Below are 17,563 nucleotides of genomic sequence, written 5' to 3' on the forward strand. Positions count from 1 at the left end.
TGATTTCCAAAAAGTAAACTGGAGAAACTGAGGTGTAAGTACAGCTGCTATTTTGATGTTCCTGCTATTAGAGTAGTAATCACTGAGAGAAGGATAAGAAAAATGTTTGCAGGGAAAAAAAAAGTGCTTCTCAGGGCTACAGCCTTGAGAAGAAGGGCTTGTTATGAAATAGTCACAATGAAAACCAGTCATGTTTGCTCTGGTATGAGGTTACAATGCCAGGTCAATTATCATCCAAGTAATAGTTCTCTGTGGGAAAATTAAAACACCTTATCTTCCCTGAGAATGCATGTTGGAATAGCTGGGTTCATGATGACTGTTTAATTGCACACCTTCAAAAGAGCTAGAAGAAAAAACAAAAAACAACAAAAAAAAACCACTAGCTTCAGAAAAGAATGTAGACACATTGCTTAGGACACTGATCAACATTTTTTTATACATTTTTAGAGTACTTAGTGAAATAGAGCTATGCTTTGTGACAGGAGCCTTTAGACACTGCACAAAGAGACAAGAGTAGCTACAGTTCTGACAGTTGTTTAATAGTAGATTTAGCTGAAATGACAACTGCATTAGCTGATACAATAATCCCAGCCCCGTGGTCATCCTTACCTTTTTGCAAAACTACTGGCCTGCAATGCCACTCTGTCCTGCATTAGTTTATGTACTCTGCTCCCCATGTGTGTTATGGTGACCACGGTGACCAGCAGTGATTTGAGATGGGATTCAGCAGCCACCTGTGGAGATGCTGTCTTGGCAGCTGCTGCTCATGGGAAGCACACCTGGTGACAAGAAAATCTGGCCTTGCTGGACATGGTGCTGGAGGCTCATTCCCATCATGCCAGAATTTCTCTTGCAGCCTTTACTATGGGGAAGTATCAATATCTTTCACCAACTTAGCAGCATGCCCTGGCAGCCCAAAGGGCCCACTGTACCCTGGTGTGCATCAGGCCCAGCACTGCCAGCTGGGTATGGGAATGGGTTTTCTTGCTCTGCTCTGTGTTGTGCAGCCTCACCTGCATGCAGGTTTCAGTGCCACAATTTGAGAAGGACATGAAACTATTAGAGAGCATCCAAAGGAGGGCTGTGAAGATGGGGAAGAGCCTGGAGGGCAAGATGCATGACAGGCCGAGGTCCTTTGGCTGGTTCAATGCAGAGCAGAGGAGCTGAGGGGAGACCTGCTGGTGGCTGCAGCTCCTCACAGGGAGAGGAGGGGCAGCGCTGAGTTCTGCTCTGTGTGACAGCTACAGGGCCTGAGGGAGCGACATGGAGCTGCGTCAGGGGAGGGGAGATGGGGGTTAGGGACAGATGCTTCACAAGTAGGTGGCTGGACTTGATGTTTCTTTCCCCCTTGAATTCTGGGATTTGCCTAATCCCTCTTCCCCAGTGGCCACAAGCCAGTGAACAGAAGCACAAAGACAAAGTAGCAAAGGAGCAGTGATGAGCACAAGGGGAACAGAAGGACCAGGACTGCCTGTCTGATGTCACTACAGGTTATTTGTAAGACTCAGCCTCTGACACTCTGTAAAGTAAACATAACTTCTTGTTCAATAAACTTCTCATAATAAAATACATTAAAATGCTCCATGAAACAGGCATTATTGCACCTCTAACACCTCTTACCCTTAGAGTATTTCCAGCATGAAGGGGAAGGATGTTTTGCCAATTCTAAGTTATTGATTTTTTTTCATATTTTCCCTTTTAGTCAAGCAAATACTTTATCATATAGCTATACAGATCAGACAACTAAGGAACAGACAAATGAAGCAAACTGCTCAGAGATTTCAACAAACAGCAAAACTAAGAATCTGGCTGTCCTGCCTCCCACTCTCCTCTCCATGTCACGCAATTCACTTTTGAACTCCCGAATGCATTTTACTCATCCTCCTGGAGCATTTCACTAATTGATGAAAGATTAAAATATAATTCAGGATGACATTCAGCACTGAAATCTGCCTTAACAAGAGGTAATAAGCTGAAACTACGGCAAAAAGGGAAAAATAATTACAGAAAAGCAAATTACAGAATATGAAAAGTAGCTTCATTTCTTTGTAACATTCTCTATGAACAAAGTTGCATTTCTTTGTTCATTCTGTGCTTGCATCATGTCCAAAAATACGCCACAATTCTGTAATAAGCATCACTTTCAATAAACGCCAACATCGTTGTAATTTCCCATTAGATTAACAGTGCTTGACTTCCAGTTAGAGAATACTTCTACTAAGCAAATATTTTCCGCTGGCTCTCTGAGAGGCCATTTAAAACAGGTTTCGTTGTAAATAGTTACACAAGCCATTACAAAGGCTGTTATCAGTGAAAATATGTATTCCTTAACACTGTCAGCAATTTTCTACCAAGCTAATCTAATTACAAAGCACTATTGAAACTAACCCAACCCGTAAGGGTAGGGAAGGTAAATTACATAACCATACTTTTTTAAAAATTATTATTTAAAAAACTTTTATAAAGTTGATCTTTTACAGTGATTTTACTGTAGTGTGATGTTAAAAGATCAAGCAAGACAGAAATGCATCCAACTCAACTCAACCTAAAATACAAACTGGAGCTCTCTCTCATGACAGGAAGCTGTTTAGGTGCAAAGGCATACAGAAAGAATCACAACTAAAGACAGGTGCACATCGGAGTGGATTCCTTTTCGGATCAGCGAGCAATATTCAAGCAGCCATGTCATACACTCCCTTTCAGAAACTGGTGAAGCCTAGTATTAAAAGTTGCTAGACTTTTATTTTTGCCTCCATGGGAGAAGGCTCTTTTAGAATTTCCAACTTGGAGAATTAAAAAGTTTCCTTTAGGAGGAAAAAAAAAAAAAGTAGAGTGCTGGTCCAAAGTTCCTGTTATACCCAGCAGGTGTGGCTACAGAAAGGCAAAGGCAGGTTTCTGGAGTACTCCAGGACTAAATGTCAGCTTCAGCAACAAGGGGCTGGCTCAGCACCAGGTCTATTCCTGTCTGGCCATGGTTATGTACAGTGTGCCTGAGCTCACTTAAGGGCAGACTGTTGCCGGGAGCGCTGGAACACTTTCTCCAAAACCAACCCTGATAAACTACCAGTTTCTGTTGACAGATCTGTTGATGAAGTGGTTTCATATGATTCGGGAGGACAAGAAGCAATGGATTTTATTTTCCTTTGTAGGATTAACTTGCCAGTGTGTCAGTGCCTGGACTTAGTTGACGGATACATGACCATTACACAAAATGGGAAAATGGAGGGCAACATACTGGATGTGGAACTATGACTAATAGTAAGACTGTAAGACTACTGTTTTAGTAGCAGTTAGATACTGAGGCAGGCAGTCAGTTGGCTATTTAGTCCTTTCTGTTTTCTGAGAACCTCTCTGATAGCCAGCATAATTTGAAGGAAGTGTATTTTAAGATCATTTTTATTTGCATTTTTATTTTGTGATTTCTGTAGGTCTTCTTCCCAGTCTATCAGTTGCAAAGATCTAATATTTGTTTATTTTTAATGAAAGTTCTGATTTTCACAAGTGTAAAAGCTAGTCCTTCAAGCAAACTGGAGAAAATTGCCAGTGATATTACCATCACAATCTTTGTAACTGTTGGCCCCAACATACAGATCCTCAAACTTATTTAACAATTTAGCTGGCAAAAATGGCAGTTAACACTTTGAGGAGCTTAGCTTTAAGTACTGTTCCAGTCACCCCATGGCAAGCAAATTTTACAGTTCTAAGTTAAGCATTCAGGCTTCCCAGGAGAAGGGGGATACTAGACACCTACACAAGAAATATTTCAACAAGTAGCCAGCTGAGCACAGTGTCTCACACTTGTGAAGAATGAAAGGAAAAGCGTGGAGCAACAAGTAAGGTTGAACAGGTATCTAAGCTACTGACAGTTGGACTTGAAATGGCACCTACCTACTTACCTATTATTAGGATCTTAATCTATGAAGTGGTGACACACTGGAACAGGTTGCCCAAGGAGGTTGTGGATGCCCCATCCCTGGAGGCATTCAAGGCCAGGCTGGATGTGGCTCTGGGCAGCCTGGTCTGGTGGTTAGTGACCCTGCCCACAGCAGGGAGGTTGAAACTAGCCAATCTGAGGTCCTTTTCAACCCAGGCCATTCTATGATTCTATGAACATCTTCTTTATGCCAGCAGCAAAGACTGGTTTGGCAATACCAGATGAAACAGGTTGTTTTTCCATCCTGTTGTCACACTGCCCATCTCTTATTTTGCCCTATCATTTTATTCCTTCCACTGTCTTCTGTGCTGACACGCTGTTCTTCCACCCTTGTTGGCTTGTACCCAGACCTTTGAGGACGTGAGCTGGCAGAACACAAACACGAGCAATGATCTGGGCATGCCTGTGGGATCTGGTCTCACTGACAGAATAAGCAAATGAATGTCAAATGAAGTGAGTGTGACATGCAGTTGGCTCCTGGCATGTTCTTGCTTCTTGCACTGGCTAACAGTTGTATCGCAACACAGTTAAGAGTAGAAATACTGTATAGCAGACTTGTGCACTCCAGGCCACAGGCTCTCCCTCACGCCAATTAGGCCAAAGTAGTCTTCAAGCTTAGCATGAAAGGGTAATTTCCCCTGATTGTGGAGGATCTTGACTCAGGTTCAGGGATATCATTTCAGGAAATGGCTTAGAGCAGATGCTAATGAATGGGAAAGGTCAGCAGTGACAACAGGAGAAACTTGCTGCTTAGCAGGATAATGCCAGCTGAGTAGCAGTTCAAAAACTGTACCAGGTATCTGTAGATATAGACATTAAAGTGGATAGTAAGTGCTAAGGCACTACTCATAAATGCCCTGCCCAAATAAAATAATTTGAAAAGTCACGACAGATTCCAAGAAGTCATCAGCTACTCGTTCTAGGCATCAAAGCTGTCCTAACTTTGGGATTAGATATAAAACACCATTGCTTCTGACTTATCTGTGATCATCTTTATGTTCAGCTGAGCTCCCTGAAGGGTTGGAAAAACCCCTTCCCACTACCATTAGCTCATGAATGCTCTCAGATTTCAGGTATTGTTTCTTTTCTCCTTTCAAGCACTGTCTTCTGTTCAGTCCTTACAAGATGACTGATTCCTTTTGTTCTGCGCACTGGATAAATGTACTACAAACACCCTCCTGTCTATAGATAACAATTCATACAGTGCACCTTCCTGCTTCTTCATGGGCGTTTTTCATTTTCCCTTTTGCTCTCTAATTATCACTTCCAGCCTGGCCATGCAAGAATCCACCCCAGTGCTGGTGAGATCCAGTTGGAGATTAAAACCCAAACCAGGCATAACTCATAAAAACTGTGTACTGAAGAACCTAACTCCTCTGTCTGGCTGTAATATTTAAGATCTGTGTGTGGAGCACAACCGGCTGTGCATGCTAGTGTGCAAGCTGAATTCCCTGCACAAGGAGTCAATTGTAGAAGTAGAAATTCAGCACTTATTCAACACAACCATTCCACGATGCAGCTAATTCTACTCTAAAGTGAAATTAAACCAAAGCTGAGAGGCCAAATTTCATAAGGCATCTGAGACAATCTATTACTACAATGAACAAGTATGGGCCTATTCATCCCATCCTTTGTCACAACTTCACCTCCACCTACCTTGTGTTTGCAGGGCTTTTATGGCACCAGCAGTGATCAGCTATCAATTCATCAGGTAAACTAAACTGATAAAAAAAAGTGAGGAGGATAATTATTTGCTAGTCAGGTGAACTAAATTAGCTCACTAGGTTGTCAGATGGCTATCAAAGTTGGCACAAGAGAAAATCTGGCAACTGCAAAAGTGGGGAGAGGTAATTGGGATTGTGCTTTTTGTGAAATGCTGTCACTGGTCATACAGGCATCAGCTAACTTCACAGCTGAAAGACAATGCAAAGAGAGAAAAGGGGAAAGAAGAACGCGAATGCAACCTTTGGAGACTGCTTATTTCTATATCAGCTGCTACAGAAGTACTTCCTCACATTTTTTTCTTTTGCACTTTACTACCATGCACATTTACAATGAAAGTCTGAATACAAATAGATCCCACTATACAATTAATAGAAGGCATTAATGTTTTTACAAAGACAAATCATACAATGTACTCATGTTACAGACTTTATACAAACCAAATCTATTTTGTATTACACAGATTCAGCTTCCCTTTTATAGAGAAAATGCGTAAATTTAAGCTTGGGCCAAACTCTTAACTGCTAGGAAACTGTAGGGAACTGGTGTTCCTCCTTAGCCCTTTATTGTCAACACCCTATATGATGCATATGTTTAAGTAACCTATGAAAAAATAATTATTTGAGGCGGTTTTTATTATTAACCTTTAACATACAGGGACACAAAGGTGTAAATTGCTGCCCTATTAGAACATTTTTGCCAGAAACAGTCTCCCCAGAAGGAGCACAGCAAGGTGTGAATTGTACCCTGATAGCAACTGTAGCTTGATTGAGGTGTTAAATTTCAAAGCTGTTATTTTAACTCTGAACAAGGCCACCTGTGAAAAACATTAACCCAAATCAGGGATAATTAAACCCCTGCTATTGTTGGCTATTTTTCTCTTTATTCCTTTTTATTTTCCCAAGTAATGGATTGCATTTAGTGATCATTATAAAAAGGTAGTGATCTCATGAAAGCTTAATAGGAAACCACCCAAGGCCATTAAAGAAAAAGGTGGAACTCATTCTGATCTCCCCATTGGTAATCCATCCATCCATCCATCCATCCATCCATCCTAGTGTGGAAATTAAGGTGAGGAAGAGGTGGTGATACCTAGCTGGAGCAATCCCAGTTAGGAAGCTGGAATGCTGGGCATGTGCTAGCCTCAGAAATTTGACTTTGTTCCAGGTTCTGCCAGTTGGGACGTAACACAAATGTGTGCTCAAATCAGTACTATGAAATATGTAGTGCTCAGTAAATTTGCCTTCTAAAATCCTTTGCTGTAATCTCTTCATGTTGATGAGACCTTAATGTAGTCTATATCCTTGCTCTGGCAGGTATTTTCAGCATATCAAACTGATTTGCCCTGGGCTTGTTTAACTGATGTTGATAAGGACAGCTAGAGACAAAAAGCTTCATTGCAGAAGTGCCTGTGCCTCCCTCCCAGCAGGGCATGTACTCCAGCTAATGCAGTGCTGAAATTTCTTGGAAAAAAAATTGTCTGCACATGGTAGACTCTTCCCTTCTTACAGTTCAAGATGTGGTTCAACAGCAGATTAAATTGATCTCAGCTGGGCCACCGAGTCCTTCCCTTCCCTGGCTGCCACCCAACCTCATTTTTAAGGTCAACTGAAACTCAGGCAAATAAGCAGGAAAACAGTGTGCAGAGCTGAGCATGTTGAAAACAAACGGTATTTGCTGGGCAGGCTTCCTGAGCTAACATCAGCTAGTGTTGCAAGGTCCAGACCCAGCAAAATAGCACATGTGGCAATTCTGGTGTTCAGGGCTGACCTCCAATTTACAGTACATTCAACAGCAGCAGCCTGCAGCTTCAGAACATAAACTGTCCCATTCCCCTCTCCTGGTTAAGACTGTTCTCTTCATTTGTGTGTTTTCTGTCTGAATTCTAATGTAAACTGATGCAGTACGTTGATCAAGAAGAAAACTCGTTCCAGAAACAAATGCAACAAATCCCTTTTACAGGTAGAAATCCAAACCCGAGGTCCCATGGGTACTATCTGCTCCTTCTTTATCTTTCCTTCTCATTTTTTCTCTTGGCCTTCTTGAGACACATTGTTAACCATGTTACAAACTATATAGGTCCATGGGCAATCTTCCCTCAAGACTTGTGCTGGCTGACCCCAGCAGCTTCTCCATTTGCCAGCATGGAAACCAAAACAGAGAACAGCTCTTGTAGGTCAGATAGTAAAGGAAGTGCACCAGAAGAAGGGAACAGAAATTACTCATAAACTGAGATTTAAATTGTTAGATTGTTTATTTCCAAGAAAAGTAGTGGCAAGTTGCAAGAATATGCAAGCATATTCATTCAGTCTTTCAAGTTATGAAGAAGTAGTTTTGGATATACATGCCTGTCTCACCTCAGCATTTTGTAAATGCATTTTAAAATTACTTCTGAATTTGTGATTTATGTAAAAACAGTATTTAAAAACTTTAGCAAGATTTTACTGGTATTATTTCAAGGTACCTATACATACAGGCTGGCACCAATCTATGAGTTCTCCTACATAGTTTTTTCTTTGCTTTAAACACATGATGTGAATTGTTTATCTTTGACTCAAATCTTAAGATTCCTGAGCAAGAGATGTTGTTCTCCACTAATGAAATGCTACATTTGCAAAATGTAGGTCTAGATTGTAGATCTTCACTCCAATGGATCTCTCTTCCTTGTTGAGTGGATTTTGCAGTCAACTCTGATTCTTTTTTTGGGTTTGATCCAAAATGCTGGCATAAGTGGAAATCTGTTCAAGAAGTTTTGAACTTGACCTGTTTTATTGTGAGTGGAACAGCTTTGGTCATTTTCAAAGCTATTTTTTCCATTGTGGTGTTTAGAGTTCCAGGAATTATAGACCATTCAAAACCTACAGCATGTCACATCCTCTAATAAATCCAGTAGCTTTATGCCCTATTAGCCTGATCTGTCTTTGCAGCGGAGAAGAGTAGATTTTTTTTAATTATTTTCTTTTCTTTTTAATAGTAATTGTCATTTAAACATTTTATGTTGATGGACTCTTCATTTGCTAATGCATGACAGTTTTCAAGAGTGTAAACACAACTGCATCAGCGTCCCTTTTGATTTAAATGAGAGAAATATTCTATCTAGGCTAGACAAAGTGTGGATTTCATATTTCTTGAATGCAGTACAGTATTTCTTCTAATTATTAGCTGGGATCTATTTTGCAGGAGGTTGAACATCTCCATTTTAATGATGAATCATTTTCTTTTTCTGTGATGACCACAATTGCCTTGCTTGACCATGATTACCATGCTTTCCATGGTATATAATTTATATGTTGACACAAGTGGATATACAGCAAAAATCTCACTCATCCAGCCAGCCTAGGATTAAGACAGATTACCCTTTAAAGCACAAGTTTGCAGCACATATAAGAAGTACATGAAAACAAAATCTGAATATTCCCACTTTGAGTTCCTGGTCTCCTTAGCATAATATCACTTTGTTTCCTTTTATTCAGAGAAGGGAAAGACGATTCTATTTAGTCATTAACTAAAATGCTTGAAATCTCTTGATTTAAAATTCTGTGCTTTATGCGTAGTTTCTAGCATCTTATTCAGCAGATTTGTTACTGAAAGGAGATCTAACACACATTGTAGGTACTGCTGTGTCCATTATAGGAATTACTGTTTCCTGGCAAGATGTAAGCAGTACTTTAGCTGTGCTTTAATGGAAAACAGCAATGCATTTTCCTTATTTATCGAGAAAAATAAAGGTTCTAAGCTGGTAGGTAAAAGCTGCAGCTTTATTTACAGCACACAACCATTCTGAAAGATGTCAGTGTACACTCATACATACATTACTCCAGCAGAAATGGAGACACCACCCATTTCATCAGTGGAAATCCCTAATTGAATGAATGGAGTAACACCTTCTCTGTAGCCAAGTAGACATTTACATCAAGGGCAGAAAGGACTCGTTTCTTACATACTCATAGAATATAATTATATAAAAACATCAAAAAGAAATGACGAACAGTAATACAATTGCATTCAAAAGCCACGTTTGGGCTATACAGTCTGGACTACTTATGTTCTGTGTTTGTGTCAATAGTTTTATTACAGGGATGTTCGTTAATATAGGCAGAGCAGTGGGCATGAAAAAAGAAGTGCTCACCATGCAGCTCATCCCTTTACAGGAATGAACAGTGGTAACGGAAGGCCGTTTGGGTCACTTAACACTGTGCCATGGGCACTTTACCCTGGACAGCCTGATCTGGTGGGTGACAACACTGTCCGTGGCAGTGGGTTTGGAGCTTGATGGTCTTTGAGGTCCCTTCCAACCCAAGCCATCCTATAATCTTGAGAACAAACTCTACAGGGTCTGCTTTATCTAACAATAAATGTAATGGACAGTTTTGCTGCACATGGAACACAACACAAACCATGTCCTTCTGGAATCAGCTGTGACTGCCATTTTGGGGGTCCTGCACCATGATAAAAGAAAGCCGCCCTACACCCCACTTGTGCGAGCCATTTTATCTTCCTTTTGTCCTTTTCTAGTTTTCCTCGATTTCGAATCATTCACAGTCAGAATACGTACGCTCCGCACAGGGCGAGAGCCACACAGTACCGCGGCGTTGCCATGGGGACTGCCTCAGATCAGCCTTTCTCGGTGTCTTCCCCAACAGCCGAAGCCAGCAGCTATCGATAGGAAAAAGCAGCGGCGCCTTTCTTTGATAGCGGCGTTCACACGGCGCTCTCAGCATCTCACTTCTGCTCCCTCAAACGCACTTCCATCTCCGGCCCTTCTGTCGGAACGCTCTGGTTAACACAACCTCGTACATATCACGATCGCTAAACGCAATAACACTCGGCTTGGTCTTGTAGCACGCGGGCACAGCCGCCCTAGGGCGAGGATCGTTACTCTGCAGCCGCACCGGGCGACGCCGCTCTGCTGTGGGCACGTGCGGCCGCGCGGGAAGTTCGCAGCCACCCCGACGGGCGCAGAGCAGGCTGAAACCCCCCAGGGGCGGCCGGGCGAGCGGGCACGACGATACCCCGCGGGGCCGGGCCGGTGCCGGCCGGAAGTGACGGGCGCTTCACCTGCTGGGCGGTGCGCGCGGGGCGGGGCGGCCGCCGGGAGTCGCGGAGAAGCAGGCGGTGGTGCTGCTCGAGCCGCGCTATGGAACCGCCGCCGTTGGTGCTGCTGGTGGGGCTGGCGCTGCTCGCCGTCGCAGGTGGGCGGCGGGACGGGCCCGGGACAGGGGAGGCGCCGGGGTGCAGGTGGAAGGGAAGGAGGGAAGAGGAGCGGTCGGGGCCGCGTTGGGCTGAGAGAAAGGGCGGCGGCGGCGGCGGCGGTGGTGGTGGGGTTGGGGGCTTCTCCCGCCCCTCTGCCGGCCCCGAGGGTGCTGCCGAGCCCCCCCAGCCCGCGGTGTGGCCGCGTAGCAGGGTGCGTTGCGCTCGGCGCCCGGCGGGGCGGACCTGGGCTTTGTTCGCCGCCGCGTTTTGTCTCCTTTCTCTTCCTTGCCGCGTGCATCTGCCTGCTCGCCCCTTTCCCACCGCTCGGGCTTTGCGATTCCTTTCATTCCGCCTCTCTTTCTTTCACCGATTCAACTTCCAACGTGGTGGCGGTGAGGATTGCGAGAGGCGCTTCCACGCGGTTCCCGGCGAATGGAGCGTCCCGCCAGGTCCCCACGGCTGCGGGCAGCGGTACGGCCGTGCCCGGTACGCACGGCACGGTGTTTCCGCAGCGGTCCCTGCCCTGGTGCTTGCCGGCACCGCCCGGGAGTGAGTGGCTGCGGTGGGCGGCAAGGCTGCAGGCTGCCTGGGAGCGGGCATCGAGAGAGCCCGCCAGGGAAAACCGAACGTGGGGAGGAAATAGAGCCTGAGAATCTGCGTAGTTAATGCCTCTTCAGGGCTAGTCTCATTCTGGGAGGGTGGAAGAGACCTTGGTGTCTTATGGGGAGTGGCTGAGTGAAACGAGATTGTTCGATGTGGAGAAAAGGAAGCTCAAGGGAGCCTCTGCAATTCGCTGAAAGGAGGTTGTAGCGAGGTGGGGGTTGGCCCCTTCTCTCAGGTAACAGCGTGTAATGGCTTTATCTTGTTCCAGACGAGGTTCAGGTTGGATATTAGGAAAACATTTATTCTCAGAAGGAGTGATGATGCAGTGACACAGGCTGCCCAGGGTGGTAGTGCAGTCAGTGTCCCTGGAGGTGTTCAGAAACCACGTGGATGTGGCACTGAGGGACGTGGTTAATGGGCACGGTTTGGGTGGGTTTGTGGTTGGACTAAGTGATCTTAGAGGTCTTTTCCAACCTTAACGATTCTATGATTTGGTGACTTCCAGAGAGCTCTTGCAAGTTTGATTGTTCTGGATTAAATGAGGATGACTGAGATTTATGGTGGAAAAAGGGGGAAAATGAGGGATTGTGAGGGAGTAAAAGCATTTGAATTAAATACTGCATCAAAACAGAAAAAGCATGTTTGTTCAAATGAAAAGTTGGCAAACACCTGGATAAATTGAGATCAATAAATCAATTGAACCACATGCAATTACTTGTGCTTCCTCACTTCAAACGTATCATTTGAACCAGAATTGTTTCAGACCTAAGTGAAACTACATAAGATGCCAAAACACCTACAGAGGTTAATGTTTAGAGCAAAGCATGTCAGGCAGATAGGGTTTGTTTCCTGTTGGAATGCTGATGCCATTGTTGATGTCACCTCTGTTTTGGGAAATTACTCACGGGATCAAAATTCTGTTTCACAGAGTGATGAGCTCTAATCCCTTGCATAAAAGGGTATTGGTAGCTCAGCATTAACTCACTCTCTAAGCAGGAGTTGTGTAAGGACTGTGAATTACAAGTATATAGAAGGTAGGTTAAGTTTTATATTAAAGTGTTTCTTGTAACAAAAGTTGTGAAAAAATGCTTGAGCAGAATCGTATGCACTGCAGATGAGCAGGATCCTCTTATAAGAAATGCAGATAATGCTATAAAGCTGGAGATGATTAACACAAGGCGATGTGCAAAGCCGCAACCAACCTTTACACCTTCACTTCTCTGAGGTGTGTGTGTGTGTGTCTTCAGACGTCACTGTGAAACTGGATGATTTTGTGTACTTCCTTCAAGTATTTGGCTTTCTGAGTGTGTGCTTTGATTAGGAGTGGCTTTGCTTATTTGATGGCATGGTTAGTTGAATAACTAGTCTGAAAAATGCACAAATCTCATAGTCCTCTGAAGGAAACAACTTAAAAATCTGTGCATCGCAAGTTAATACACCAGAGGTTGCTGGTGTTTTTTCCTCCACCAGGCTGAGTTAATATTTATGTCAGTGCTCCTGGCAGATGTTACTTCCTTTGTTGAGGAAATAGATACTGCTTTATGGACCAGAGTTAGAGGAAGGGAACTCGTGTAGTTGTGTGAAAGCTGTTCGTGATAGAGGGCTGTCTCATTGTTGAAGTCCTTGACTTTGTGGTCGCGGAGTAATTTTATCATGGTACTTCAGGGCTTAGTCTGTGTTATGTACTCCTTTTTTCCCACTCTTCTCTGTAAGCCTACTGTTTCTTGTTTCCATGTTACTAACAGTTGAAGATTGGAAATAAGCCTCCTGATTTGTACAGAATCAGTTATCTTGACTGTGCAAAACATGCTCAGCTATGCCATTCTGTGTTGAAAAAGTGTTTGTATTTAAGCTGTCCCTGAACCCTGCTCAGGGCTGTAATATCTTTTCTAAGGTCAATTTCACAGTCATAAATAACTGAGAGCTTTCCCTTGCAGGAAGGAAAGAATTCATACAAGAACGTTTTGGGATATAAGGGGAGAACAGTCCTCTTTACCCCTATCATTGTAATTGGTCCTGTGTTGATTGTAGCCATTGCGTCTGTATTACTTGTTTGTGCAACTGATAGTTTCCTGTGGTGTTTTCTGAGTTGGTGCTTCTGGAGAATGCCCACACACAGAATGGATTGGTGTAGTGAAACTCAGTCTTCTGCTGTCTTGAGGACTTAGGATATGAATTTGACATTTGAATGGCTTTCTGCAACTGTACGAGCTTTTCTAAAGCTATTTTACTGATTCTTCTCCAACTGAAAATGCATGCCAAGCCTGTGACAAATGACAACTTGATATTATGTATTGTAGTTACAATAGTACAATAGGTCACATCAAGTAGGTGGGGATTTCCAAAATGTGCAGATTCTCCTTAATATTCTACAGCTGTCACCAACAAATCCTGGATTAGGATAATAGAACTGTTGAAAGTATACCTCTTCAGATGTTGAAATATTTTACTGATAGAATTGGTATTAAATTGTTTTCCAAAGGATGATGCAGAATTCTGGTGTAAGGGGTGGAAACTCAGTGGCAGGTCATTTTGTAGGTCTTGTGATGATGCAAATTGGTGCATTGAGCTTTTTTTTAAATTAATTCTAAGCTTTCTGGAGCTCTTGATCATCTCAAGAGTAATAAGGGAATCATAGTCTGAGGTTGTCAGTGGCATTGAGCATGTGTTTGCTTATTCTAAGAGGAAGTGTGTGGTAAATATTTGTAACCCTTCCCTTAGTGTACAGTATTGGAGAAGTCATCTCATTTGAAGCATGGTGAAAGTTTTTGCAGGGTTTCAGAATGCTTGAGAATATATATAGCTGCCAAACTTGCAGCTTTTAACAAAGAAGATACTAACATTTTTTCTTAATGTGTAATGGCAGAACACAAGCTTTCCATAGCTATGAGATGATTGCAAAGATAGATTCTAATCAGTGTTAACGCTTCTTAATATATATACATCTATGGTGATCCTTTTAGCCTTCAGGAAAGGTAGTAATGCACTGCACATAAATTCTTAGGAGTTATTTACTTTGAGAAGTGGATTCAGCTTGGTTCATGGTGGTAGGTTTTTATTTTTTATTATTATTATTATTTTTTTTTTTTTACAATACTAGCAGGTAACTTTGTACTCTACTAAATCCTGCACTGTTTGAAGTTTTTTTTTTTAATTGAAGATCAAGCTATTAGTTAAATAATGTTTGGATAGGGCAGTTATGCTAGATTTTCTCAAAAACTATCATTAAGTGGTATTCGTGGAACTTACAGAAGTATTTCTGACAATGCTCGTGGAGAGCAGAACACGGTAAGTCAGCATTTGGTGGCTAGTACACTTTGTCAAGTATGCATAAGAGGGAACTTAAGCCTCTTCGTGTTTTTATGCAGCAATAGGATCTCAGTGAAGCTTAACTAGGAGAAATTTGACTACCTCTGGGATTAAATGATCATTGCTGTCCTGGTCTCTCAAAATGCCGAGCTTGGTGCATTTGGTCTGCCGAGGAATAACTTCAGCAGTTTTCAGAGTTCAGGTACTTGTTAACTTTTAACATCACTGGACAGTGATCTGATGCTCAGAACTCTTCTCCTATATTTCCCAAATCTTTTTATTTTAAGTAGTATGAAAAAAGCAGTAACTGATGTTGTTTGATACATCTAGTTACTGCTGTGACATCAATCTTAAGTTATGAATGACAGTCATCTTGCTTCATTTGATCTTCTGTTTATCTGAAGGTATTTTATGCATTCTGCTGCAGAGATTATTGTAGCTTGTCACTTAGGTCTCCTGGCTGGCTCCCCTTGCTAGTTTCCTGTGTTGGATCAAGCCTCAGCTGCCTGTCTTCACTTTCAGTACTTGTCACAGCATTTTCCATAACTGACTCTGCTTTATATAGAAATGAAGGTAGCACACCTAAATGTTTTTTTTTTTTTTCAGCTTCTTTCACTTTTTTTTTTTTTTTAAGCAAAACAAAAAAACAAATACTTGTATGCTTTGCCTTTGATTCTATTTGTGAGTCAAGAAATTCCTTGTAACCATCTTCAAATCTATCTCAGCCTCAGAGTGTTATGAAATTCATTTGCCTCAGTGACCCAAGAGATGCACATACACCAAGGAGCTTGTTTTTGGGGCCAGTATTGTTTCATCATACTTCTTAATTAAATTAATCATTTGTTGTTTCTTGCATGTATTCATGAGCTTTTAATGGTAGGGACTCATTTTTTTTGCTCACATTGCAACTTCATTTCATGAAGCTTTTAGATGCTGTGTGAAACATTAAATATGTTTCAACAGTAGTATGGCTCAGCAGCTTGTAAGAAGAGCTCCCCTGCCAATTACATCAATTTAGTCATTGCTGGCTAAGTATACAGTCAGCTTATGTTGCCTCTTCTTTGAATTCCTCTTTTTACTAGTTTTTGTTGTACAGGGAGTAGTTACAAAAAGAGCCACTTCACCCTGTTGTCATTGGAGTGAGCAGGTGGCAGTGAAGCTGTAGTTTTGTGGGAATCTATTTCAGAAGCAGCTTGAACATACACAGATCCAGCATCCTTGCTGGTAATTTCCTTTACCATGCAACTGTGTTAGTTGTGTGAGTGCATGATGAATGTGTCTGAATGGAGACTACTTAAAAGCTTTCATTAGATTTATTTTACTTTAATCAGTTAAGTTTCATGATTTGGAACAAAAAAAGTTATTCCAGCAACCTTTCTTGGTACGGAGCGGGAACAATCATAGGGGAGATGACTCAAGAACGTTTTTATTTTACTTATTTTTTTATTTTTCCAAAGAGTTCTGCGCGATCAGTATTCTCCCATGTGAGAAAAATGTGTAACTGTGGCCTGAGGGAGCTTCATTAGGAAGTCTGACTAAATCAGACGGTTGAGTGGCTGGATTCAAGAATTATTCTTGCACCCTGTTTCAGGTGGTACCTGGCATTTGTCTGGCTCCATGTTGAGCCTCTTTAGGGAGTTTTCAAGTCAGAAAAATATTAAATTTGTGTAAGGTCAGTTTTCTACCGGTATCTTTTCTTGATGTGACTCAATGAGCTCACTAGTCAGAGCTGTAAGGAAATGGTCAGCGGTAACCTCAGACCCATGCGAGTGGGATAGGTAGCTTGATTTTTTTTGTCACTTCTTGGATTGTGTATTTAAAAACTGCATTGTAATACACAAGCAGGATCTTGAATTTTTGTGGCTGTGGGTTGGAGCTAGTCCTGAGCCATTCAGCAGCATTAAGGAGCTCCTGAAGTACTCGATGGTCAAATGTTTTGCAGTTCAGCTTACCGCTGCATTTAACTTTCTGGCTATTTAGGGTAGATACTCAATTTCTTTGAGCATATTCCTTTCCTTCTGTTTACCTACATGTGGAAAGAGAAGGGAAAGCAAAAAACCAAGCTGGCATTGTGTTGCTTACTTTAAAGCAGCACCACATTAAAGATAATTAACAGTTGAACAACAACAAAAAAACTAACGCTACTGAATAAAATAACTTTCCCTCTTAATGTGGAACTTGCATGTGCTAGAAAAAAATGTTTCTTGTTCACTAGCTCGGAAGAGCTCAAACTCCTTTACTCAAGTGAAAGTAATATGGCTGCTCAGTTAAGTGCTTGATTGGACTTGAACTCCCTAATGCATTGACTGACGGATGTGCCTCATGCTTTCATGCTGCAAAAGGGCTGCTTCATTCATTTTCCTTTTAAATGCTATCAAATTGACAGGAAAGAAAAACAGAATCATGTAGCTTGATTGCTTAGTGAATATAAACCTTCAATATCAAATGGAGTGATTGATAAATGTGATTTGCAGGGCTAGTAGTAAAAAACAACGGCTGCAGTTGATGTGGACTTGGGTGCAGAGGCAGGCTTTTGTGTGTGTTGGTGTCAGAATATGTGGGGTTTTTTCTTTTTCTTTTTTTTTTTTTTTTTGCTTTGATTATGAAAGTCTTTGCAATGGTTGGGTGCCGTTTCTTTTTACTCTACTGAGTACTATGTATGGATGGGTCCTTAGACACCTAGTTGCATAAAGGTGTGCTATGATTACATCTGGTGCAACTTCATGTGTCCATCTAGGTTGTTGCCACTTTCAGAGATGACTTTGGGTTCCTTCTTCCTTTCCCTACTGTCTACAGTCAGTG

General features: G+C 42.1%; 1 protein-coding gene across 3 annotated transcripts in view; it reads left to right on the top strand.

Annotated features, from left to right (window-relative positions):
• The first annotated feature begins 10,705 nt into the window (after nucleotides 1-10,705).
• CXADR (CXADR Ig-like cell adhesion molecule) overlaps nucleotides 10,706-17,563 on the top strand; it is a 29,298-nt gene continuing 22,440 nt past the window's right edge. For 2 of the 3 annotated variants that reach the window (XM_048956567.1, XM_048956550.1), the window contains exon 1: nucleotides 14,854-14,963. In XM_048956567.1, coding sequence (XP_048812524.1) covers nucleotides 14,876-14,963 — 88 coding nt within the window. In that variant the 5' untranslated portion in view covers nucleotides 14,854-14,875. Of the gene's footprint in view, nucleotides 10,849-14,853; nucleotides 14,964-17,563 lie in introns of those variants that run through there. The other variant, XM_048956559.1, reaches the window with a different exon arrangement.

The sequence above is a fragment of the Lagopus muta genome, chromosome 1 (assembly GCF_023343835.1).
Source record: "Lagopus muta isolate bLagMut1 chromosome 1, bLagMut1 primary, whole genome shotgun sequence".
Taxonomy (NCBI): Eukaryota; Metazoa; Chordata; class Aves; order Galliformes; family Phasianidae; genus Lagopus; species Lagopus muta.